Below are 24,252 nucleotides of genomic sequence, written 5' to 3'. Positions count from 1 at the left end.
GCCAGGCTGAGGATGCCACTCCCCTACATCACAAGGCACAGTGTGTGCCCAGGGGAACACAATAAACATAGAATGGACCAAGATGCCTTCAGGACTGTGAGAACAGGGAGCTCTGGGTATGCAAAGACGGTAGCAGGCTTCTGCCAGCCTGCGATTGATCCCAGTAGACCCTGGATGGTTCCAAAAGAGCAAGTCTAACCTTCCTTCCTTTTCTGTAAAATGGGGGAGCTGTGAGGATTCAATTAAATTCAGCATATATTTGGTAAGACCTGCTGCATACCAGGCAGAATTTTAAGCACTTGGGATGCATTGGTGAACAAAACAAACCTATCTTCATGACACATACATGAGATACTGCATTTGAAAATATTTTAGAAACACTGCTGAGCCACATGCAAGGTGACAATTGTCCATATGTTTCTACTCCATTGGGAAACTCTGCATGTTTCTAACTAGTATGTCTGGTCATTATTTTGGGGAGTGGAACTACAACTTAAGGCTGTATTCAGAGTTACCTAAATGGAGTTCTTCATTTCACACCACGGGCTTAGATTTGGGCCATTGACTATAGCTTCTCCAAGACAGCGATCAGGTCTTCCACCTTCTGCTTTTTCTGTGTCCCCAGAACCTAGCGATAAACTGGAGTCAGAGTAGGCTATCCATAAACGTGCGCTGCATGGAATGGAACTTAACTGTGAATGAGTTGATAAAGCTAATGATCAGAGCCCACAGCACAGGCAGAAAGTGAAGTGATTATACAGACTTGTGAGTGATTTGTTCTTCTACACCCTCCATCTTCACAGCTGCCTACACATTTCAATCTTCCTTAGAAATAGGGGCGCCTGGGTGGCTCAGTTGGTTAAGCGTCTGACTTTGGTCGGCTCACGTCCTGATCTTGAGGTCTGTGAGTTCGGGCCCCACGTTGGGCTCTCAGCTCACAGCTGGGAGGCTGGAACCTGCTTCAGATTCTGTGTCTCCCTCCCTCTATCTCTGCACCTTCCCCACTTGTGCTCTATCTCTCTTGCTCTCAAAAATAAATCAAATGTAAAAGAAATGCACACACATTCCATCATGAAGTCCTTCCTACTCTGTTAATCAGTGAGGCTCTGCTTCCCTGGGTCCCCTTTCATATTATAGACACACCTACAGAAATGAATGTTTAAACCTGATTGCCTTGTATTGTACTCGAAAAGTATTAAACTTTTGATTCAGGAACAGTTCTATAGTTACAGGAATAGTACCTCTACCTTCAACCATATGCAATATCCAGTACCACTTGGGGGAATTAAATAAAGTAATTTACAGTCTATACTCTTCTTGTAAGAGAATCTGATTTCTTAAGATATACGTGTATGTGTTTGTGTTTGCATGTAGAGTGCGTACGTGTGCTCAGCGTTTTCTCCCTTTCTTATCCTCTCCATTAAGTTCTTATACTTGGATCTGGGACCTGCTATTGGTTTGTCAACAGGGAAGTGTTTGTACCAAAGATGCAATTCTGACATCTCCCTTCCCAAACTTTTGCAATCTATAGTATATGGTTCTGAAACATAGAATGCTGGTTTTATCCTTTTTTAAAAAAATTTTAATGTTTTTTTATTTATTTCTAAGAGAAAGAAAGAGACAGCATGAGCAGAGGAGGGCCAGTGAGAGAGGGAGACAGGGTATCAGAAGCAGGCTCCAGGCTCTGAGCTAGCTGACAGCACAGAGCCCGACGCGGGGCCCGAACCCACGAACCGTGAGATCATGACCTGGGTCGAAGTCGGAGGCTTAACCGACTGAGGCACCCAGGCGCCCCAATAGTATGCTGGTTTTGATTCTGATTTTCTTATCATCGTCTCAGTCTCTCAAAGCATGGTCATCTCTTTCAGAATCAGAAGTTTATACAAGACATTTGTAAAATCTGAACACATGGCTTCCACTCCCAGTTTCCTGAATTCAGATCTTTGCGGGTGGAGCTCCCAATTCTGTGTTTATAATAAGTGGCTTTGGAGATTCCAGTGTGCATTCAATTTTTAGAACCCGTGCCCTGGGTGCACTGTTAGCGGGAACAGTTCATTGTGAAAGGTCCCTGGGTGGAAAGCTAGCTGCTAAGTCCGGGATTTTTCCTGTAATGGGTTGTGTGCTTTTGGAATGGGTTTCCTCTCCCAGACCAATAGAGCGTGAACATTTTAGATCTGAGGGCACAGGGAAAGATTCAACTGTGACTCACCAAAGTAGCACGTATGCATTGTAGCTGCCTTACACCATAGGTCATTCCATTCTTTGAGTGAACACTTCAAAAAATAAGCATTATTTTCCCCAATTGTTAAGTAAAATAAGTAAAATTGAAAGCATTTCCGATGCAACTTACAAACTAATGGTAACTGCCATTAACAAATATATCCTTGTTATGGTGACAGTAGAGTTTATTTTCCACATATGTTTTTACATCCACTTTTGCATTTAATCTTAACTTTAAATTTGCATTTTATGTGTTTGAATACAGATGAATTAAAATGAGAAAACAACAAGTTTTAGTTATAAAAGGTTATTATTTTAATATATCCTTGCAGGATATTGTATCAGTACTGATTTTAGCCTTTTACCCTAAATAGTATAACCCAATCATTTTTGAGTTGGAAAAAAAAGTAATCCTTCCTTGAACTATTCCTAAAATAATTATCTTAGTAGCTGATTCTTCCCAAAGTAATGACCTATTTGTAATTCTTTTCCCATTCCTCACCACCCTCTTCTTTTTCCACCTCTCTGCTTTTGTATTCTCTCTCTCGGATTAAGAACCATGTAAAATAGTTATTATTATTATCATCACTTAAATGCTGTGTTTTAGTTTAGAGAAGTCTGTCTGATTATAGAGCAATGTGTGTGTGTGTGTGTGTGTGTGTGTGTGTGCGTGCGTGCGTTACCCTAGGTATTTTTAAAAGCCTACTGGTTATGAAATATTTTTACCCAATAAAACTACCCATTCAGATATAGGTAGAGCTCCAAAATCTTTTTTACAATCTTTTTTTCTAACAAAAAAAAAAGGTGTTTGTTCATTTGGTTTTTTGATATGCATTCAACCAGGGGTCTGTGGGAGAAAAGTAATCATATAGGGAATTCTAGGTCATGAGAGTGTTTGCCATTTAGCTACTTCTGTCAGAAACTAGCCTAAATGATACACAGGCACGATGGCATACAATTCTCACAGACGTCTCACGAAGGTAGCATTAATGCTTCCAGTTTCACAGAAGCTGCTGCCCAAGTGCCCTCAGCCTATAAGCTTCAGAACAAGGATTTACACGCAGAGCTGACTGGATGAAACCGCGCACGCTTTCCCACTCTATGGTGCCAAAAGGTTAGGAGCTGTGGCTCTATCTGGGGCCAGGGTGCTGGAAACCCTTCAAGGGGCCATTCTGCCCAACACTGTGGAATGCAAACTCCCTTGAGCAAACACTTGTTTAGCATAGTTTCACCAGTGGCCTGTCTGTCCAAGGTAGTCAACGAATATTAAAATAGTCCTAATAATAAAATAGCACTCAGTCAACCGTGTAGCCTCCTTACTGAGGGGGAGGAGAATAGCTCACTTTCCCTGGAGGGCCTGAGAAAGATCGGTTTACAGGCGTCAGCATGGGGTGTGACCCTTCTTTCTTCTCTCCATCTTGGCCCTGGCACGTGCCTCGGGTGACCATCCTCTCACATTAGCCCACGGTCTGGACAGAACATGTTGCCACCGTGCCTTTTCTCCCCCACCCAAAACACACTCAGCCCTTTTCACTGACCTGGCTTCTGATTGGAGGCTGGCTGCTTTGGATAATGACCTCCAGGACCCCTCTGCGGGTTACAGCCTGTTCGCATTACTCTTACCACAACTTAAGACGTCTGCAGTGGGGTGTGAGGAAAAGTAAAAGACCGGTCTTTCTTTTCACACCCCCAGGTACCAGAAGCCCACAAGACTGACGACGCTCCAGCCACCTGAGTGGGCCCAGGGCTCGCAGCTGCCCATGTGTCCCTTCCAGACGGGCTGCTCACTAAAATGAGAGACCTTCTTCAGTACGTCGCCTGCTTCTTTGCCTTTTTCTCTACTGGGTTCTTGGTTGTGGCCACCTGGACAGACTGTTGGATGGTGAATGCTGACGATTCCCTGGAGGTAAGAAGTCAGCGCCTTCTTTTTCTGACCCAAGCCTGTCCAAAATGTCTCTCAGCCCCACTATTTCTGGATGCTTCCTGGGGATAGAAATCATAGGCAACATAGATGCACTTCCTCCTTACTACTTACTGAGTCTTAATGGTATTTGCTCATGTAATCCTCACAGCTGATCTATGAGGTAGGAATTGCTATTATCCCATTTTATAGATGAGGTAACTGAATAATCCCTCTTTTTTCATAAGGATAAATGCACACAAGTATAATTACATCGTCCTTGCCACTGAATCCTCCAGAAACTCACCTCTCTCACTTCTGCGTATCCTAAATAGAGTAACGTTGCAGTGACAGCCTTTCTCACAACCCTTTTCTAATTTGGATGGCCTCTCTTAAAGAGTAGTAATTAAAGCAATCGAGTAACCGAACTCAAGGTGTATAAAATCTACCCAATTGCTAGGCAAGAGGAAAACGTTATTTTAAGGTGTTTCCAAGTGGGAGCAAGAGGAAGAACAAGTCTTTCCAGTGGGTCCCAAAGTATAGGAGACAGATGTGGACTTAAGAAACCCTCTCAGAAATAAATTGCTCTTGGAAGCCAACTGTTATGCAAGAAATGAGTGAGTGGTTCACATGTGAAGGTTTTATTTTTCCTACTGGAGAAGCTCAGAAAGAAGCAATTTTGAAATTTACAATAATTTCCTGCGGCTATAGGAATGCGAGGGAGGTAGAACTGATTAAAAATCAAATCTCCAAATCAGCTACTATTCATTAGGAAGGTTTCAGAAAAAGTAGGTAAGAACAGAAACAATATATCAGGAACTCAGTGACTATATAGCAACCCAATCTGCTTTCTTATGTACATCCTGAGGGGAACAATTTGTTCTAATAAATGCTATAATATCACCTCTATGAAGTTTAGGAAAGATACCCAAGAGCTAGTTTGTATATTTTCTTCCTAGTTTTATTTATTAGACTCTCATGTTAGAGTTAGAAACAGAAAGCAATAATCTTTCTATTGTGTTGAGTATTATTTTGGCTTCATTTATTTATTTCGCTTTTAATTTTCCTCCGACTTCCACATGGCATTTCAAAACCAACAGAATTATAAATACTTCTTTAGAGCTGGAAAACTGTGTGTCTGAAAATTGTGATAGAATTGCAATACTGCAAAGGATGTGTGCTATATGTGAGTCTAGTGATGTATTTTATCTGGCCATGCATGTAAGTGGTGAATGAAAAAAGGAATGCCCTTTGAACAGTGCTCAGGGAAAAGTGGAGATAAAAATGTCTGCTGCCATTAGCTTTTCAGAATCCGGCCTGCCAGGAGTAGGAGATTAATTTAGTAATATGTTGGACTCGATCGAGCACACTTGAAATTATTTTTTAAAAATATGCAAAATCTCATCTAAAAACACTGTTAAAATATTTTCTGAAACAATTTGAAAATCTTTCTGCATAAGCTGACAGAAATCCTAACCTCGTTTGATAAGAAATGGAAGTTTAGAAAGGGTCAGACCTTGCTGAGGGAAATCGAGAGTCCCAGCATTTAAAGCACTTTCTTGCTTCTATTTCAGTACATCCAACCAATTTGCCATTTGCTCAGTGCGAGAACACTTCTAGTTAAAATGAATGGAATGAACAGTCCAGGTTATTCACCTCGAGTAAATCCTTGCTAACCTTGGACAAGAGTTAGTATTTCTTACCTTCTTTCTTATTTCCCATACTTGGAATGTACTGCATAAACATTCCCGGAGAAGCCTCCACATTAAAAGAAGCCCAGAACAAATGAGGCCTCTGCTCTCCAACAATCTCTTTATTTGTCAGTATTTTGAACTGGACAGGGATCTCTTGTAATAATTGCCCCTTCAGTTGGCCAGTATATAAAGGCATACGATTATCCACAGATTTCAGGGTTGCGATACTCACTGATTCAACTCTGCTACTCTCTCTCCTTGCTTCCTTCCGTATGTAAGTATCATTTTTTGGTCTATATGAGCAGCTCACTTTAAACAACTATTGGGCAAAAGTTAACACAACAAAAATGCCTTAAAAAACACCTACCCTGTGTAGCAACATGGATGGACCTTGAGGGTGTTATGCTGAGCGAAATAAGTCAGGCAGAGAAGGACAAATATCATATGTTTGCACGTATAGGAGGATTAGGAGGAACTTAACTGAGGACCATGGGGGAGAAGAAGGGGGGAAATGGTGGGGGAAAGGGAGAGAGGCAAACCATGAGAGACTCTTGAATGCTGAGAACAAAACTGAGGACTGATGGATGTGGGGGGAAGGGGGGAGATGGGCATGGAGGAGGGCACTTGTGGGGATGAGCACTGGGTGTTATATGGAAACCAATTTGACAATAAACTATTTGGGAAAAAAAATAATAAATGTTGAAGAGAATCCTATTTTAAAAAAAAACACCTACCTGTGGAGTGTTTAAGCAAAAATGAGTATTATGAATCTTTAGCTTTGTTAGTTTTGTTAATATTCTAGAGTGATGGAGGTGTCAGAGTTGGAAAATGGGTTCAACAGTTCAATTCAATATGACAAACATGGAATGTATGACATAGAAAAAGTGCTGTGCTCATCTTACTAGGGGAGGCAAAGATAAAGCAAGAGTGGGCCATGCCTTCCAGGAATGGACATTTAGTAGGGAAAAAAGATGCACATGAGACTATAACGAAAGGCATAGGCCAGTTCATATTTGAGAAGGAAATGAGCAATATATCATTGAAGCAAAGAAGATAAAATGATTATTTCCTGTTGAGGACATTCAAGCTGGCCTCAGGGAGGAGAAGGCATTTGAGGAAAGCTTCCAAAAGATGCAAAGGATTTTGAAAGGTAGAAATGGCAGCAGGGGCCTTCCAGACTAGAGGATCCACGTCAAAAGTACAGAATGAGTAACAACTCAGGGCTCGTTAGAGGATTAAGATGAATAGCTGGGGGCACAAGGCAGAGGGGGGCTCAAATATTCTTTTGTCTTACTGCAGCATCCTCAAAAGAGTATAAGACATGATTTTGGCTTACTCATGCCTACCTTGAAGAAGAAGGTTCTTTGCATTAAGTAAAAATTTTAGGAAAAAAGAAATGGCACACCAATGGCCCTGTGCACAGCCCCAAATCAGGGATCAGGGGCCCTACGTCTTCATCCTGCTCCTTCCTACTGAGTTCCCTGTGTTTCTGGGAGAACTGATGCAGTGGACAAAACTAGGGCTTTGAGATTATCCCAGCCTGTGTTCATCTCTTCCCTGTCTTCCACTGAGCAAGCCTCAGCTCAGTGTCTTCAATTACAAGATGAAATAACCTCCATCATTTTAAGGTCCTTCCTCAGTCCTCACATTTTTTAACACAAGGACTCCTTGACTATGACTGTGATCCCAAAGTCATGGCCAGTTACTGATGGACCCATGGTGTCTACAGTCTCCCCAGAAACTTCCACTCAGAATCTAGTGCAAACCTTCTCTATTTCTCTGTAACTTCGTATGTTCTTCCTTCCTTTCTCCCATCCTCCTCATCTCCTTACTTATTTCTTTTTCTTGGCCTTCCCTCCACCTTTTTCTTGCTACTTCTTGCTACTTTCTTGCTACTTCCATTCTCCCTTTTTCCTGTCTCTTTTCTTCCCTCTTCTACCCTTTATGCTCTACCTCTCCTTACTTACTCTTTTTCTTTCCCCTAATTTCTCCCTCATCTCTATTTCCTTTTCTCTCTCTCCCTTTATTCTTTCCTTTCAGTCTTCTCTCATTCCACAAATACTATTTGATACCTCTGTCCAACTGGGGCTGTGATGGGTACAGGTTTGGAAGGAAGATGTGACCTGGATCTACCCTGGATTGCTCCCGACATTACTGGGAATTACAGACAAGTGAACTGAAAGTTACCATATGGTGTGACAAGTGCCATGATAACAAATAACTCCGAGTGGCCAGCTCACCCAATCTTGGATAATGAGTAAAGGCAAGCCAGAAGAAGAAACACCTAACACAGGACTTAAGGATAGGTGAGTAAAGAAGAAGTAGAGAGTATTCCAAGCACAAGAAATAGTATGGGTGTCAATCCAGGTATAAGAGCAATGCATGTGGCTTTGGACTGTCTCAGCATGGTAAGAATTTCCAATGCAGGGAGGAGAATATAGGAGCTTGGCCATCAAAGGCTTTGTGTTCAAGTAAAATAAAGATCTTACACTGTAGTGAAAGATGCTTCACTGTAAACAAATATACACGTGTTATATAAAGATCAATTGTCATGGCTGCTTATGGGAAAAGGTTAGAATGGATAAAAGGAAATGAAGGGAGATGAACTGGAAGGTTTTTGCCATAGAACAAGAGGGAAACAATGGCTTGAACTAGTGAGGCAGCAAGCACAGGAAGGCATGAAGATATGGGAAGTTCTTAAGACCTTGAATGGATAGGATTAATAATTGCATGGGGAGAAAGGAGATGATTCAAGGGACAAGTCAAGGTTGAAATCCACTTTACTGGTTTTAGGCAATTGGAGGAATGGTGGAGTCACTCACCAAGAGCTTAAATGGAGGATCACTCGTCTCTCTACAGAAGTCATCAAGCACAAATGTCCCAGGACCATCTCACTATATTTTTCCTCACTGAGGTTATTATACAGATCTTCAAGGGGGCCAGGAGTACAGTGCTTTCTAGTGGAGAAGTTTAAAGGTTGGACTTGATGTGGGAGGACCCTAGATTAAATCCCACACTTCCAGGCAATACTTGTCTGCATTTAGATCACAATCATTTAAATTGCTCTAAAGCACATGTCTTCTTCTGTAAAGGGAGAATAATAGTATCATAAGTAGATTGTGAGGATTAAATGAGCTTGTGTACCTAAAGCATTTACCACAGTACCAGGCAAGTACAAGTCAGTCAATAAACGAGAGATATATTATTGTCTATTTGCAGTTTATCGTTTTGTTTTTGTTCTGGAGGAGGAGATGACATTTTGTATAATGTTCACTGAAGGGAGAGATATGAGATTTAAGTTCTATCCCTGTGTTAGCTATTGATTCTCTTGGAGAAATTCTGTTTACTTCCATGAGCTGTGGTTTGCCCATTTTTATACTTATGACTGTTTCCTTTTTGTCTAACCAGGGCATGAGAGCAAACAATAAAGACAAAATAGCATAAGTTATCTATTAAATGCATTTTTAAAAGAAAAATAAACTGTGAACTAATAATAGTATTAGTATGTTAACTATATTAGAAGATATGTAATTCTTCATTAACCACAATGAAATTTAAAAAAAAAAAAAGTGGTTTCTTTGCCAAGTTACTGGTCTTTCAATTATCAGAAGGAAAGAATGTTTTCACAAGATTAATCCATTTTCAGTTAATCTTGCATTAATTATTTATTGAGAGTTTGCTATAGACCAAGCACTATTATGATTAAAATTTCATTACCTAGATGAAAGTTTCTCACATTTGGATTTATTTGATCCCCATGATCAGGTTCTCCCCTGGAATTTCTAATTATATTAATGATGCCACTGTTGTTTCAGACATAAAATGACTATTAAAATCATTACACCTGGCATGTACTCTGATTATTTATATACTGGTTTTACTTTTCCAACTCATTGTAAACCCGTCAGCAGACATTGGTGGCTACAAATATTCTCTTGTTCATCTCATGGTTTCCTCCCAACAATTTCCACATCATGGAAATTCCCGACTCACATGAACTGACAAGGTGCATCTATTAAGATAATTGGCATGTTTATGAAAAGAATGAATATAATGTGACATGATCTTCGGAAATCACACATTGAGCTGTAAATGAAAAGTACCTCTATGGGGAGACCACCACCAGTTTCTAGGCCAGATTTTTAAATCTTAGTACAATTTAAAGTTGTTCAAGATATGGATCTGGTTCCTCCTTTTAATACGACAGGAATAAAAATCTAATTCCCCGGGATGTATAATAAAGTTGGTGAAGAGTGAATTCTGGTCCAGAGAATATGGCTTTTTCTGCCTGGTGCTTTAAAGAAAGACAGAAATGAAGAAAAGAAGAGAGAACAAAGTAAACTGATATTTTACTACCATTTGCTCAGCAAACACTGATCTGTCACAGTTGATGCAGTAGTCATTGCATGCCAGGCTTTCACAAGCATTCTAAGATGATTAAACGTGTGACTTAAATAAGTTAAACAATAAATGTTAAAACTGAAATATTTAGGGGCGCCTGAGTGCCTCAGTTGGTTAAGTGTCTGGCTCTTGGTTTCAGCTGGGGTCATGGTCTCATGGTTCATGAATCTGAGCTCCGCATCAGGCACTGTGCTGACAGAGCAGAGCCTGCTTGGGATTCTTTCTCCCCCTCTCTCTGCCCCTCACTCCTCTCTCTCTCTCTCTCTCTGTCTCTCTCTGTCTCTCAAAATAAATAAATGAACTTACAAAATTGAAATATTTAGTTCATAGATGTAAATTGGGCAATATAAGCATGAAGACCATTTTACCTTATAAGTAAGTATTCTCTCATTCTTGCCATTTATACTTTTAGCCGGTCCCCCACAAATAAACAGGCAGAACAAAACCAAATGTATTTCAGCAAATAAACTCATGGCACATAAATGCAGAGGAAAGGAAAAGTAACATCTATTATGCTTTTTTTTAACCTTGCCTCTTTATCTTTATAAATGCTTGTTTTGAGTTCCTTTAGACCTTGGGATAGTAAGAAAAATAACATAAAAAATATATCTACATGCACACACACACATTGTTTTTGAAAGAGAGAAGGAGCATGAATGGGAAAGAGGAACAAAGGGAGAGATAGAAAGAGAGAGAGAATCTTAAGCAGACTCCATGCTCAGCACCGATCCCTACACAGAACTCGATCTCAGGACCCTGGGATCGTGAACTAAGCCGAAATCAAGAGTCGTACATTCAACTGACTGAGCCACCCAGGTGTCCCAATAAGATAAAATATTAAAATGAAAAGTTCAGAATCCTGGTATAAAAAAATTCAAATGCATTTCATGTTAAAACTGAAATTGTTTCAAGTCTTAGTAGTAAAATATGTTATTTACTATAGAATTATTAAGGTTTTGCATCTTAATGAATATATTTAAGTAAATACTGGTAACAGCTAAGTTGCATCTTCAGTGTTAAAGAACATTGACACAGAATGGTAAAGTGGTGTGGAAAGCATAAATTCCTATAATATGTGTATGCAAGGTGGTTTGTAAAATAGTACATCTTCATGACTTAGTCTGCTTTTCTTTTGTTTTATGCATACTTCTTCCTGTATGTATTGTATTTACACATGCATCTCAGTACATATGCATTTATAACCTAATGCATATTTACAAAGAAAGATCTTATTTGATAGCGGTCAGCCAACATTAAGTATTTACTAAACCTATTGAGCATACAGTATATTTTCCCTCATGTAGCTGGAAGGAAACAAATGCCAATTAATCTAAGTATTTTTAAGTTTCTCTAACTCCCCAAAGACATATAAAATACATGGAGACAATACAGACACATCCAGAATTACAGGAAATTTAAAGACAAGGCAGACAAAATTGTGTGTTGCTGCTTGGAAATATTTCCAGAGTGACAAGGAAAGAAAAATTGGCAAAGACTAGGGTAGAGAAGCCTTAATGGGAAGTTGCTAAAGAGATCAGAATAGGAAATCCCAGGATTAAGGAACTAATTTAGGATACTATCAATTCAACAGGAAAGAGACATGGTTAGTAGGGTTTCCTGAAGGTTTCCTGAAGCTTTTTCTGAGGGGTATCCTGAGTCCTGTGGTAAAGTCACTCCCCAGAGCCAGTCGAGTAGATGGGGTCCTGGCTGATAGCAAATCAGTGCATACTCTATAGTCTAAATCATAATTCTTTGACTCCCAGATTCAGCTGTTTCGTCTATTCAGTCAAGCCAAAAGCATATATTAAGCATCAATTGTGCATACAGTGTATCAGTAACTATTATCTACAGCCAGATAGAAAACATGGATTAGAAAAAGTGACCAGCGGGCCTCGGTGGCTCAGTCGGTTGAGCTTCTGACTTCGGCAAGTCATGAACTCGCTTTTGTGAGTTCGAGCTCTGTGTGGGGCTCTGTGCTAACAGCTCAGAGCCTGGAGCCTGCTTCAGATTCTGTGTCTCCCTCTCTCTCTGCCCCTCCCCTGCTCATGGTCTCCCTCTCTCTCACACTCTTTCTCTCTCAAAGAAGTAAAGGTTAAAAGAAAAAAAAAAAGTGATCCTTTTTTTTTTCTCAAAAACTTCTTTTGGGCATCCATTATGTTCCAAGCAGGAGGGCCCGTAAGCTACCGGAAGCGAGGTGCCATACCTTTCTTGGTCTGTGCTCTATCCCCAGCATTTTATCAGTCTCTTGACTGACACATGACAGACCTTCAATGAATATAGTTGGAAAGATGACAACAGACAGACTTGGGAGACAGATATGCATGAATGCACACAAAAATAATGCAATATTGTCAATACTATAGAAAATATGGACAAATTATAGTATGATCTGGGGATAAATTAACTCTTCATGGAAGGAGTATCTTTGAAGTGGCATTTGAAGGATAGGTAGACATTTGACAGATTGAAGGCAAAGGAGTCATTCTCATTATTATACACCAAGAGTGGGAGAGTTAAATGCTGTTAGGAACCAGGTAGCCAAGATCCATGAGGGGGGTGGGGGCAGGGTGTGGATAAGAAAACTGTGAGCACAAGCCCCACCTAATGGGAGCAGCCAGTCAGCTGGCGCTAATCATTGCGATGTGGAATGAGGAGTCCAGGTGGCCAGAGTGACCAAGTTGCCAATGGAAGCCAGAAATCAGGACTGTTCTGTCAGCTCTCTGTTTTACTATTGCAATTAATTAATATTAAGAGATGTATGCTGGCCTCATGTTTGTGACTTATACTTTTATTGTTACATCTTGGATAAACTGAGTTTCCCCCATTTAGGAGACCATCTGCTCCCTTCAGGACAGATATTCATTATCATAATATAGAATATTATCTATATTTATTAATGTATAAATTGCATGTTAAAAGAGTAAGCTTAAAGCTGGAATTGTAAGCTTACTATCTTGAATGGCCTATTCTATTTTGAATGACCCTATAAGATAAGAATTATTAGTTAACATTTTGCATTTTTGCCCTTTAAGAAAGGTTACCCATAATATCTGAAGCATCTGTCTGTTTTTTAAACAGAACCTTGTCTTATAACTTTTAAGAATTTAGATTTACTTGCCTTTGAGGGAGTTCTTAATAAGCCGCTGTGTAACACAGGGATAAGAACGTGAAGATTATATGTTATAGCCAAGGAGGGCTTTCCTAAATATGATAAATACCATAAAAATTCTTAACCTTGTCTTTGTGCACAAAGGCACCTTTAAGGGTGTCTCCGGTAAGTGCTATATTAACACAGAAGTTTAGTTAATTACAGCCACTATTCTCACGTACCTTAACCGAGTGTGAATACCAAGCAATCTAATAGTGTGCCCCTGAGCATTAATACCTAATGAAATTGGATTCCTTGTTTCCTCTAATGAGCTCATTGCTTTTCTAAATATGGTCATTGCAGGTAAATGATCAATAGCATTGAAAATGACACCTCTGCTGGATTACTTTGGCAAGAGACTCTTTTTTAGTGTAAAATGAGTATCCCTACATATATATCTTGGCTTCTTTTCTAAATAACCTCATATATAACAAGAAATACCAGAGTAGGTTTGTTCATTTGTTTTAGTGGCTGTGTTAGACAGCAGGAATTATGAACAGTCACTCTCTGATTTATAGAGCAGTGAGTTCAGATCCATATAACCTAGCTCAAGTTGGTATAAACTGGATCCAGTATGTTCCTGTTAATTGAGAGACTGAAGGGCTATAAGAAGTCCTGTTTTCTACTACGGTATAATAGTTCTGTACCAATCATCTCCACTCTATTTGTCTCCTAGGGCTGCCATAACAAAGTACATAGTTTGGTGGCTTAACATAAGAGAAATTTATTCTCTCACAGTTCTGGAGGTTAGAAGCTTGAAATCGAGGTGTTGACATAAGCCTTCGCTCCCTCTGAAGGCTCCGAGGGGAGTGTCTATTCCTCACCTCTTCCGGCTTCCGGTGGCTTGCTGGCATTCCTTGATTTATGGCCACATCACTTCAATCTCTGCCTCTCTGGTCATATTGCCTTCTTCTCTACGTGTTTCTTGTTAAGGCACTTGTCATTAAATTTGGGGCCCACTGGTAATCCAGGGTGATCTTCTTATCTCAGGATCCTTAACTTCATTACATATGCAAAGTCCCCTTTTCCAAAAAAGATAAAATACATCCATCCATAGGTTCTGGGGATTGGGACGTGGACAGATCTTTGGCGGGGAGGGGAGAGGGAATCATTCAACCCATCTTATCTACCTTTCTTCACTTTTATTGTGGTTAGTTACTAACGTTGAACACACTCACTACTCAGGTTGTTATGATGTTTAAGTACCTTACTAAGATCATTCTATGAGCAAATCATTTACAGTGTGTGTTTGTAATTTTTTAATTCTTATAACTATCCTAACACTATCTCCTTTATATAGAAAGGAAGTTTGAGGCTCAAAAAAGGTAAGATCTCCCTCAAAGATACAACACATTTAAAAAGTATCAACTTAGATTTAAAGTCTGTGCTTTTTCAGCCGCAGCTTAAATTGCATGCATACCTAACTTGAGATGTTCACATATGTCTTTAAAAATTGATATGTAAACTTTCACAAGGCAGATCTTCTGTGTCATATTTTTGGTGACTGCAGCTCCTTAGGCAGATAATATCCCCCAAAGCATCCTTTCAGTTTTAATCTCAGGAAGAGTAAGCCAAAATGAAGATTTGTAGCATTATAGCCATAGGATGACATTAAAATTAGGACTTATAACACTTCACCCCAAGCCATCCTCCACCATGACTCCATTTTCAATGCTGGAGTACTCTAGCCTGAAATGGATTTGGGATTTCTTAAAATGGGTTTTAAGTATACTGCGGTGCTTAAGAGCAAACACACAGATTGCTGTATTTGAATCCTATCTCCTCCATTTGTGAACTCTGTTTGCGTGAGGTTATCACTTACCTTTCCCGTTCCTCATTCTCCTTATTTGTAAAGTAGCTGAGAGCAATTGATATCTCACAGGATCCTTTAAGGAATAAATGAGATAATAATATACTTAAATAGTAACTGCTTCAAGTATAGACTCAATATAGATTTATTATTGCCAATTATGTGTATCTTACCTATAAAGGGATATAACCTATAAAGTACATATAACATTGACATTTGTGGTGGAATAGCAAGCAGTAAAGTTTTATTTGGCACACAATATAGCTGCAGGGAAGAACCCAAGCAGCAAGTTTCAAAGCACAAATATTCCTTGAGATGGTTTTCTTTGGCAGATCAAAGGGTTCTACATGCCTTCCTTTCCTCTTCACACCAGTTTTAATCTCCCTGCTTTTGCATTTCTCTTTCCACATTGTTATGTAGTCTTTCTTTAAGGAAAATTTTAAGTTTTTATTTTCCAAGATAATTCTTGGTTAAATTTTACTAAACGATTCCCAGAATCCCAAGGTAATGTGAATCTGTAATTGAATCAGGACAAACAATCATATTAGCCCTGTTCCATATGCATGAGCTGTGTCAAGAATATTTGAAACTATTTCCCATTGGCATGTTTACAATTTTAAGAAATCTATTGTGACTTGCAGTTTATAGATAAAACAGGGAAAGGCTCTGGGCACTGGCATCTTTTAGCTCTAGGTGGACACTCAATCATCTGCACTGAGATTCTAAGTAAAAGGGGTTTACAGTTGTCAGGGTGTATGAAGTTAATGCTCAGTTTGTTCACATTCATGTCATAGCTGGAACATTTGTAGTGTGTCAGTGGAGCAAAGAAAAAGAAGTTGTGGGTCTTTATATTTCATTTGTTGTTGTCCTTAGGTATAGCATTCTTTGGCAATTATTGTAAACTTGTGAACTTCATATACAATAATACCTTTCTTCATGGAACTCAGTGTTTATGGGAGGAAAAAATAATGTACATTTTTAAAAAAATTTTTTTTGAGAGACAGAGCACGAGTGGGGGAGGGGCAGAGAGAGAGGGAGACACAGAATCTGAAGCAGGCTCCAGGCTCTAAGCTGTCAGCACAGATCTTGATGCGGGGCTCGAACTCACCAACCCGTGAGATCATGACCTGAGCCGAAGTCGGACACTTAACCGACGGGGCTACCCCGTGCCCCTAATGTACATTCTTAATAGACTCAGGATGACAAGAGTTAACATTTATTGTTATACAGATTATATATTTATTATTTATTTGTTTGTTTGTTTTTGATGAACAAATGCCAGCAGAAGAAAGTGAAATAAATTATCTCCATCGAAACAATGACTCCGTGATGGAACCAGCCATAGACACATGCCTATAGTGATGACGATTCTATCTAGTTAGGCATCACTCCCTCTCACCTCCCCCCTTCCCACCTCATCAGGAAGTGAATTCATTTCCTGGTGGAGAAAGCCTTTAGTTCTTAGTGCTTAAGGGAAAATGCTCTAAAACACATTGTGTTTGTTGTAAATGAAATTCTGCTCACGCTTGCAACCCCTGTACTTTGCTATCAAACGCACAACAGCCAAGGTCTTCCTTTGATCGAGGGGAACTAGAGTGTGCCTGCCTGAGTTGGTTCACAGTATCTTCTCCCAACATCTAGGTGAGCACCAAATGCCGAGGCCTCTGGTGGGAGTGTGTCACGAACGCTTTTGATGGGATTCGCACCTGTGACGAGTATGACTCTATCCTTGCCGAGCACCCCCGTATGTATGCCTTAGACAACGCCCCTGCCAGGGAGCGGAACCCAAACGGGTTTCCATTGTGTGTTCTTGTTTTCTACAGCACTATGGTAAAGTTCTGTCTAATTTTAAATGTTTCCATAAAAAATTTAGTTTACTTCAGAAATGTGGATTGAAACATGTTGAGCATACTTTATCTTTTTCCGTGCGTGTACACATTCTTTCAAGGTGAAAATATTAACTTCTTCATTTCTGCTCACCCCCCCCTCCCCCCGAGGCCTGAAAGAGTGTCAAACACACAAGTAGACTTAAGTAAATACTTCGTAAATTGAGATGAATTCTTCAAGGTGCTGTGATTGGAGGGTAGATTTGACACATTAAATGGAAACCATTTCAGAGATGTCTTTCAGCCAGGACTTAAGTCCAATAGAAAGTTGACAGTAATTCATTGGGAAAGTTGCTGAGAAAGAGAGAAGGTGGAAAGAGAGGAACAGACATAAAGAGAAAAACAGACATGGAGATAGGCAAAGAGAGACACACAGACTGTAGGATCAGTAAATGAAAAGAATCAATAAATGTGACACACAATTAACAGTAATAGTAAAACCAGCCCATCATCTTCCTAACCTTTAGCTTTAAATTTTAATTAGGCTTTAGCAAGGCCCATGTTTCTATAAATAATGAGATTTCATAGATGAAAAAATGTTATCAATGATTCTCTCCATTTTTCTCCATAGCAGATATTTATTTATCTAGAACACAGATTCGTGCCAAGAAATACTGGTGCTGTTGTTAAAGCTAATTGGTTTTGGTCTCCTTCAAATCAGATGACAGAGTATAGGAGAGCATGACTTCCTTTCTCAAGATAAATGGAAAGCAAATGCTTGGAATGTGACTTTTCTCCCAGACAGCTATTTCAGTCCAGGGATAAGCACTTAAAAGGAGCAGTGCTCTAAAATATCTTCTTCTGCTATTCAGGATTTGAGTGTTTTTTTTAACCTAATTCATAAAGCCTATATTTCATTTTTTTGAAACTTCTTAATTCTTTCTCTATTTCCCTCCTTGTGCTAACCTAATTCCACTTTCGAAAAAGCATGATTTGGTCAATCAGAATGTAAGTTTATGTGGACACAAGGATATTCCAGAAATGAAGTGCTATTGTGAGAGCTGAGGAAAAAAATAAAGATAAAATATTTCAAACTTGTAAATGTTGTTATGCACATTTATGAAAGAATAACAGAAAATCACTCATAAGCTTACTGCACAGAGAAAACTGCTGATTGTATGTAATATATTTCTTTTTAAAAATCTTTTGCCTGCACTAGCTCACATTTTAAAATATGTTCTTACCTCTTAATTCCAAATAATATCCTAAAGAATAATTACTTCTGTTTTAAAAATTCTATCATATGCTTAGAGACTACAGATATAAACATGTATTCTAAGAAAATAACATAACTATACCCTCCAAGTTAGGATATTACTTATAAGATTTTATTTTTAGTCTTTGATATCTTTTACGGAATCACAATTAGATAACCTTTTCCACTATCTTATGGACCTAGGGCATAGAGACCCAGACAAATTTTTTTTTTTCGGGGCTCTTGATATAGTTCATTTGAGTCCCCCTTTTCCAAGTCAGAATATTTAACATTATTCTAGCAGCCAGTTCTCAGACAATACCTAGAAAGAAATTTCTAGATCATTAGCATTAGCCATCTTCCTGGAGAACTGCCCTCTTCGAACTGGACAGGTCATAGGGCTGACTGGATAACACCATAGACACGAGTCCTGAAGTTCTACAGAGCATCAGAAATCAGCTATACGTGGGATCAAGGCTTGGAGAAGAGGAGACCAGGGTCATGATTTCACGGCATCCCATCCAATGGCAATCCTGGTATTTTGGTCCCAGCTCCTAAAGGGGACTTAAAAATATTTAAGGAAGCCATTCCAAAGTGTGAAATTNTAAAAAAAAAGAAATTTAAGTCTAAATTTTGTGAAATAATGTCACATTTTAAGATCTTAAATATTCACCTATTAATCAGGTAAAAGCTGATTTTATGCATTGATTTCTTCTCTTAAAGGGATTATAAAAGTATTTTTTAATTTTAAGTAAATTGGCCACATTTTACGAGCAATCTATTACTAAATCAGCCCTACATTTTTCTCACCATTGCAGAAAAATTATTTAAAATACAAGGAAACCTCAATCACTATGAAAATAAAACATAATTACAATATCATCAAAAAGAATAAATTATTATGACTCCTCTCCATTAGCGAGCTAAAATAGTAGTAGTTTTGACATCGGATAATTAACCCTCCATTTGTGACAAAATTTCCAATTTTTGATTTAGCATAACTGAGATTCACAGTTCAAGCGGTTTTCACATTTGTGATGCTTCCCCTGCAGAAGATGATTGCTACTATTCATTCCACTTCTATTTACTTAATATCCTCTTCCCTGGACCTTCTACCATGTATTCTTATTGGACATAGTTTTGAAATGTATTCAGTTGATAGTGCAAGATTAAAGAGTTGAGATGGAATGTTGGTCAAGAAGGGTTACCCCTGGAAGCAATGAAAAATAATATGATCTGGCTTCTAGAAATAGTTTCTACTGAATAACAGAAGCTCCATAGCTCCTTCTTGTTCTAAAGAGAAGGCTTTAGAAGAGATGGCTCCCATCGGTCTGAATTGGCAAGAGACATCTTGAATCATTTTATCCTGCTCCCCTGTGCCAAATGTTAACCGGGTATTTTAAAAATATTTTTCAATAGAACTTCAAATAACTGTAGTGATCATTTGTTTCTTAAATATTCCTTGGGCAACTTCTGCAAAATAGATACTCTACCTTCAATTCAGTCTTTAGCTATAATACTTGTAAGCAAGACTCCTTCTAGAACAAGAAAGAAGCAAGAAAAAAGTTATTTAGTGTACCCTATATGCCAAGCATTTTGCTAGGGGTCGGCAAATCTAAGTCATAATCAGTGCTTAAACAAATAATAATGTCAATAATCTCATGATATTTTGCATTTTATGAAAAAAATCAAGGTCATGCAAATTTAAATTCTAATTCAGTGGCATTTGTCAATGTATGTGATTATCTGTTTCTTGGTGCACTTCTGTGTTAACACGTTTCCTTCCTCTGACCATGATTTAACCACATGCCCTGATCTTCCAGTGAAGCTGGTGGTAACTCGAGCATTGATGATTACTGCAGATATTTTAGCTGGATTTGGATTTATCACCCTGCTTCTTGGTCTCCACTGTGTGAAGTTCCTCCCTGATGAGCCATACATCAAAGTCCGCATCTGCTTTGTTGCTGGAACCATATTACTAATAGCAGGTACTCTCTACACGAGGGGTGGGGGTAAAGATGCTCATCTACAGGCTTGAGAAAAAGAAGGATGCTGTTGTGAAGCAGTTCATTTTATTTTATTTTATTTTTTAAGTTTATTTATTTATATGGAGAGAGAGAGAAAGAGAGAGAGCGCGAGCACGTGCACATGTGCACACGAGCAGGGGAGGGGCAGAGAGAGATTCCCAAGCAGGCTCCACGCTATCATGACTTTGAGATCGTGACCTGAGCCGAAATCAAGTGTCAGTCACTGAACCAACTCAGCTATGCAGGTACCTTGTGCAGCCGTTCATTTTAACATCGTATGTGACTTGCTTTTCTAGATTAAGGAAATAAGGAGAACATTAGCCCTTCTTTGTTCAGCTGTGGGGAATCAGTTGATTATTTTTTTGTTACTATGCTAGATCAAAGTTTATTGAAGTCCTCAAACTATTTTTAATCATTTAAAAAGTTATATAATGGTTTAAATTTATCAAATAATTTATTTTTTTATTATTCTTGAGGTTAAATCCTAAAATAAGACCCAAGATCCCATCTCCTTACCTGTACCCACTCCCACCAATTCTTTAGCAATTAACTAAGTTGTACAAAATCCTATGTTAGGCTTTTCTCATGTGCCAACCCTTCTGATCATAAATGTAACAATAAACAGATTATATCTCCACTTGAAAGGCAGATGAATAAATGGAATTCTGAAGGATAATAAATCAAGCATGACTTATAAACAAGTCAAGAAGCACTTTACATGGCATTTATTGATGAAAGAGCATCATTAAATTCTGTCATTAAATTCACTTTAGTCCTCTTCTGTCACAACATGATGTCTTCTTAAGACCTTAATGCAAGTTGGGAGAAAATACACTGTCCAAGAAATCAAAGTGCAGGAAGATTGAAAACCAATGGGCACACCCCCAGAGAGGAAACTATCATTTTTTTTCCCTTTTTTAATGGTAGCAGTGAAACTTTAGCAAAGCAAATGTAGGTGGTAACTTCACCAGGAAGTGTAAGATGAATGGATAGGGATTTGGGAATTAAAAATACTTGGAGAGGTGTCTGGCTGGCTCAGTCAGTAAAGCATGGAATCTTGATCTCAGAGCTGTGAACTCAAGTTCCACGTTGGGGTAGAGTTTACTTAGTTTTTTTTTTGCGGCGCCTGGGTGGTTCAGTCAGTTAAACATCTGACTTCAGCTCAGGTCATACACCATGTTTTTATTTAAAAAAATAAAAATAAGCTAAATTTAAAAAACTGAATTGATAAAAAAAAATCCTTATAGGAATGGATGGAGAAGTGATAAAATTAAATTTCCAGATACTGCCAAAGGCTTGAAACCATCATTTGAAATTAGTATGCCAAGGGAGCCTGGGTGGCTCAGTCGGTTAAGCCTCTGCCTCTTGACTTTCAGGTTATAATCTCATGGTTCATGAGTTTGAGCCCCACATTAGACTCCGTGCTAGTGGTGTGGAGCCTGCTTGGAATTCTCTCTCTTTCTCCCTCTTTCTGTGCCCCTTCCCCACTCAGTCTCCCTCTCCAAATAACCTTAAAAAAAGAAGACATTATATATATATATAATATAATCATATTATACATAATAAATGTATATAATTATATGATATATAAAATACTAACACCATACATATGTATAAATATATATGACACACTATTTTATATGGTATGAAATGAAATATATACATATTTCATATATATGTATCTATGTGTGTTACATGTATATATAATTTTCCATAATCTGTTTCTAAGTTTCAAAAAAGGAATTTCTATCTTAAACCTGTAGATTATAGTATTGTAGAAAATAGGTGGTAATTTACATCCTATTATCTAAACGTTATATGTTCATGATCTGGCCTTCTTAAACTTGTATTAAACAACTGGGAAAATCATGCAGTGAAATGGTGACTTAAATACATATCACAGACTCCCTAGAAAAGAATGTGAAACACCATTTTCACATAGCCTTTTGTCCGTTGGCTCCTTTTTTTCTTGAATCTAAGCACTGATGTGCAATTTACACCTTTAAAGCAAGAGCATTCTAGTGGCATCATTCCAAGCCAGTCAAATTATCAGACAGATGAATTTGGGGGGTTAAATTTTGCTTAAAAGGAAAAAAAAAATCTTAGTTTATTTTTGCATGGTGTGGGGGTGGTAGATAAATATTTGTTTTAAAATGAAGACAATTTTTACTACAGTTATTTGTTTTGAAGCCCAGCAATCTAAAATTATTGACTTCAGGGGCCCTTGGGTAGCTCAATCAGTTAAGTGTCTGACTTCGACTCAGGTCATGATCTCACAGTTCATGGGTTCAGGCCCTGCATCGGGCTCTGTGCTGACCACTAGATCACAGCCTGGAGCCTGCTTCAGATTCTGTATCCCCTTCTCGCTGACCCTCCCCGCTCACGCTCTCATTCTCTCTCTCAGAAATAAATTTTTAAAAAAATTTTAAAAAGTAATTTAAAATTATTGACTTCAAAATACATAGTTTCCGTATGGGTGCTGACTATGTATCTGACATAGCTTTAATTGTGGTCTAGGGGGTGGGGCAGAAGAGCAATAGAATATTCCTAAATATACTTTTAATTAAAAAATCAATGGAAAATGAATGTATGCTGTGTATTAATTGTCTTCAATATTGTGTTCTTTCTTTTTTGCTGTTGTTTTTCATATTTCCTTTTACACAGCATTAAATGTAACATGGGAGAGGAAAATTAAAGAAAATCACAATGATCATTTTAATTTTACACAAACAGATGAACACTGCATTTATTAAATTTTTGTATTTCTCCTTATGTATAAACTGACATATAATTTGGAAGCAACACAAAATAGAAAGCAATTATTATTGCCTTTCTAAATGATTATTATCCCTCTAAATGATGCCATCCATTTTGGGTAGCAGTCAGATCTCCATGAACTTATGTTTGGAAAGCCTGCATTATTTTTTGGCAACTTCTCTTTCTTTCAGGTGCCCCAGGAATCATTGGTTCAGTGTGGTATGCTGTTGATGTTTATGTAGAACGTTCTTCTCTGGTTTTGCACAATATATTTCTTGGCATCCAATATAAATTTGGTTGGTCTTGTTGGCTTGGAATGGCTGGTTCTCTGGGTTGCTTTTTGGCTGGTGCTGTCCTGACATGCTGCTTATACCTCTTCAAAGGTAAGAACAAAATAAAATAGCACACTTACTCACTTCTGTTATCAATCTTCCCAAACAATTCTCACCAGTGCAAACTAATGTCGCTTACTTGGTCCCTACCTATTATAAAAAATGACACTCTAGAAGTTTCTGTTGTTTAAGGAAAACTGATTTGCCATATTCAAGCCTATTACCTCATTGGTGTTATATTGGTTGAAAAAAAAAAACCCACAGCTATAACTGTTTCCAGTTTCTAAATATATAATGATGATTTCAATATGTTCATAATCTTACATATCTAACTTAATCTAATCTACTAAATTTATATTTAGAGTCAAACAGAGAAGTAGACTGAGCCAAGTCAAATATTTGTTGTTAAAAATATAATGTTTTACCATTGGGTTTCTAAAAATATCATTAAAAAGCAAGAAAATCCATCTCCTCATCAGGTAAGAAGGAAGGAAGAAAGGAGGAAGGAAGGAAGGAAGAGAGGGAGGGGAAAAAGAAAAAGAAAGTACCTAAGTTTTAAATCTAAAAATAACTTTCCAGATGAAAATCTTAGATTTTCTTCTAGGGTTCTCCTTAGACAATTCCTTCTTAAAATATTTATACTTTTGCCTCTTTATGAGAAGAATGTGTAAAATGACATTTTCCCCCAAAGTTCACTGAGTCATAATTATTTCTATATCACTACATTTATCTCTTGCCAACAGACGTTGGACCTGAGAGGAACTATCCGTATTCCATGAGGAAAGCCTATTCAAATGCAGCTATCTCCATGGCCAAGTCATACGTAGCCCCTCGGACAGAGACCGCCAAAATGTATGCCGTGGACACGAGAGTGTAAAGTGC

The 24,252-nt window shown here is 38.3% G+C and overlaps 1 protein-coding gene across 1 annotated transcript; it reads left to right on the top strand.

Annotated features, from left to right (window-relative positions):
• Positions 1 to 3,792: 3,792 nt before the first annotated feature.
• Positions 3,793 to 24,247, top strand: CLDN16 (claudin 16). The gene is given in 8 exon segments (XM_077754543.1): positions 3,793 to 3,897; positions 3,899 to 3,940; positions 3,943 to 3,990; positions 3,992 to 4,126; positions 16,815 to 16,917; positions 20,078 to 20,242; positions 23,230 to 23,421; positions 24,114 to 24,247. Coding segments are annotated over 8 exon segments (924 nt in total).
• Positions 24,248 to 24,252: the final 5 nt, after the last annotated feature.

This window comes from Crocuta crocuta, unplaced genomic scaffold (genome assembly GCF_008692635.1).
Source record: "Crocuta crocuta isolate KB4526 unplaced genomic scaffold, BGI_CrCroc_1.0 scaffold70, whole genome shotgun sequence".
In the NCBI taxonomy this organism is placed as follows: domain Eukaryota; kingdom Metazoa; phylum Chordata; class Mammalia; order Carnivora; family Hyaenidae; genus Crocuta; species Crocuta crocuta.
This window is presented reverse-complemented; position numbering and strand designations above follow the sequence as displayed.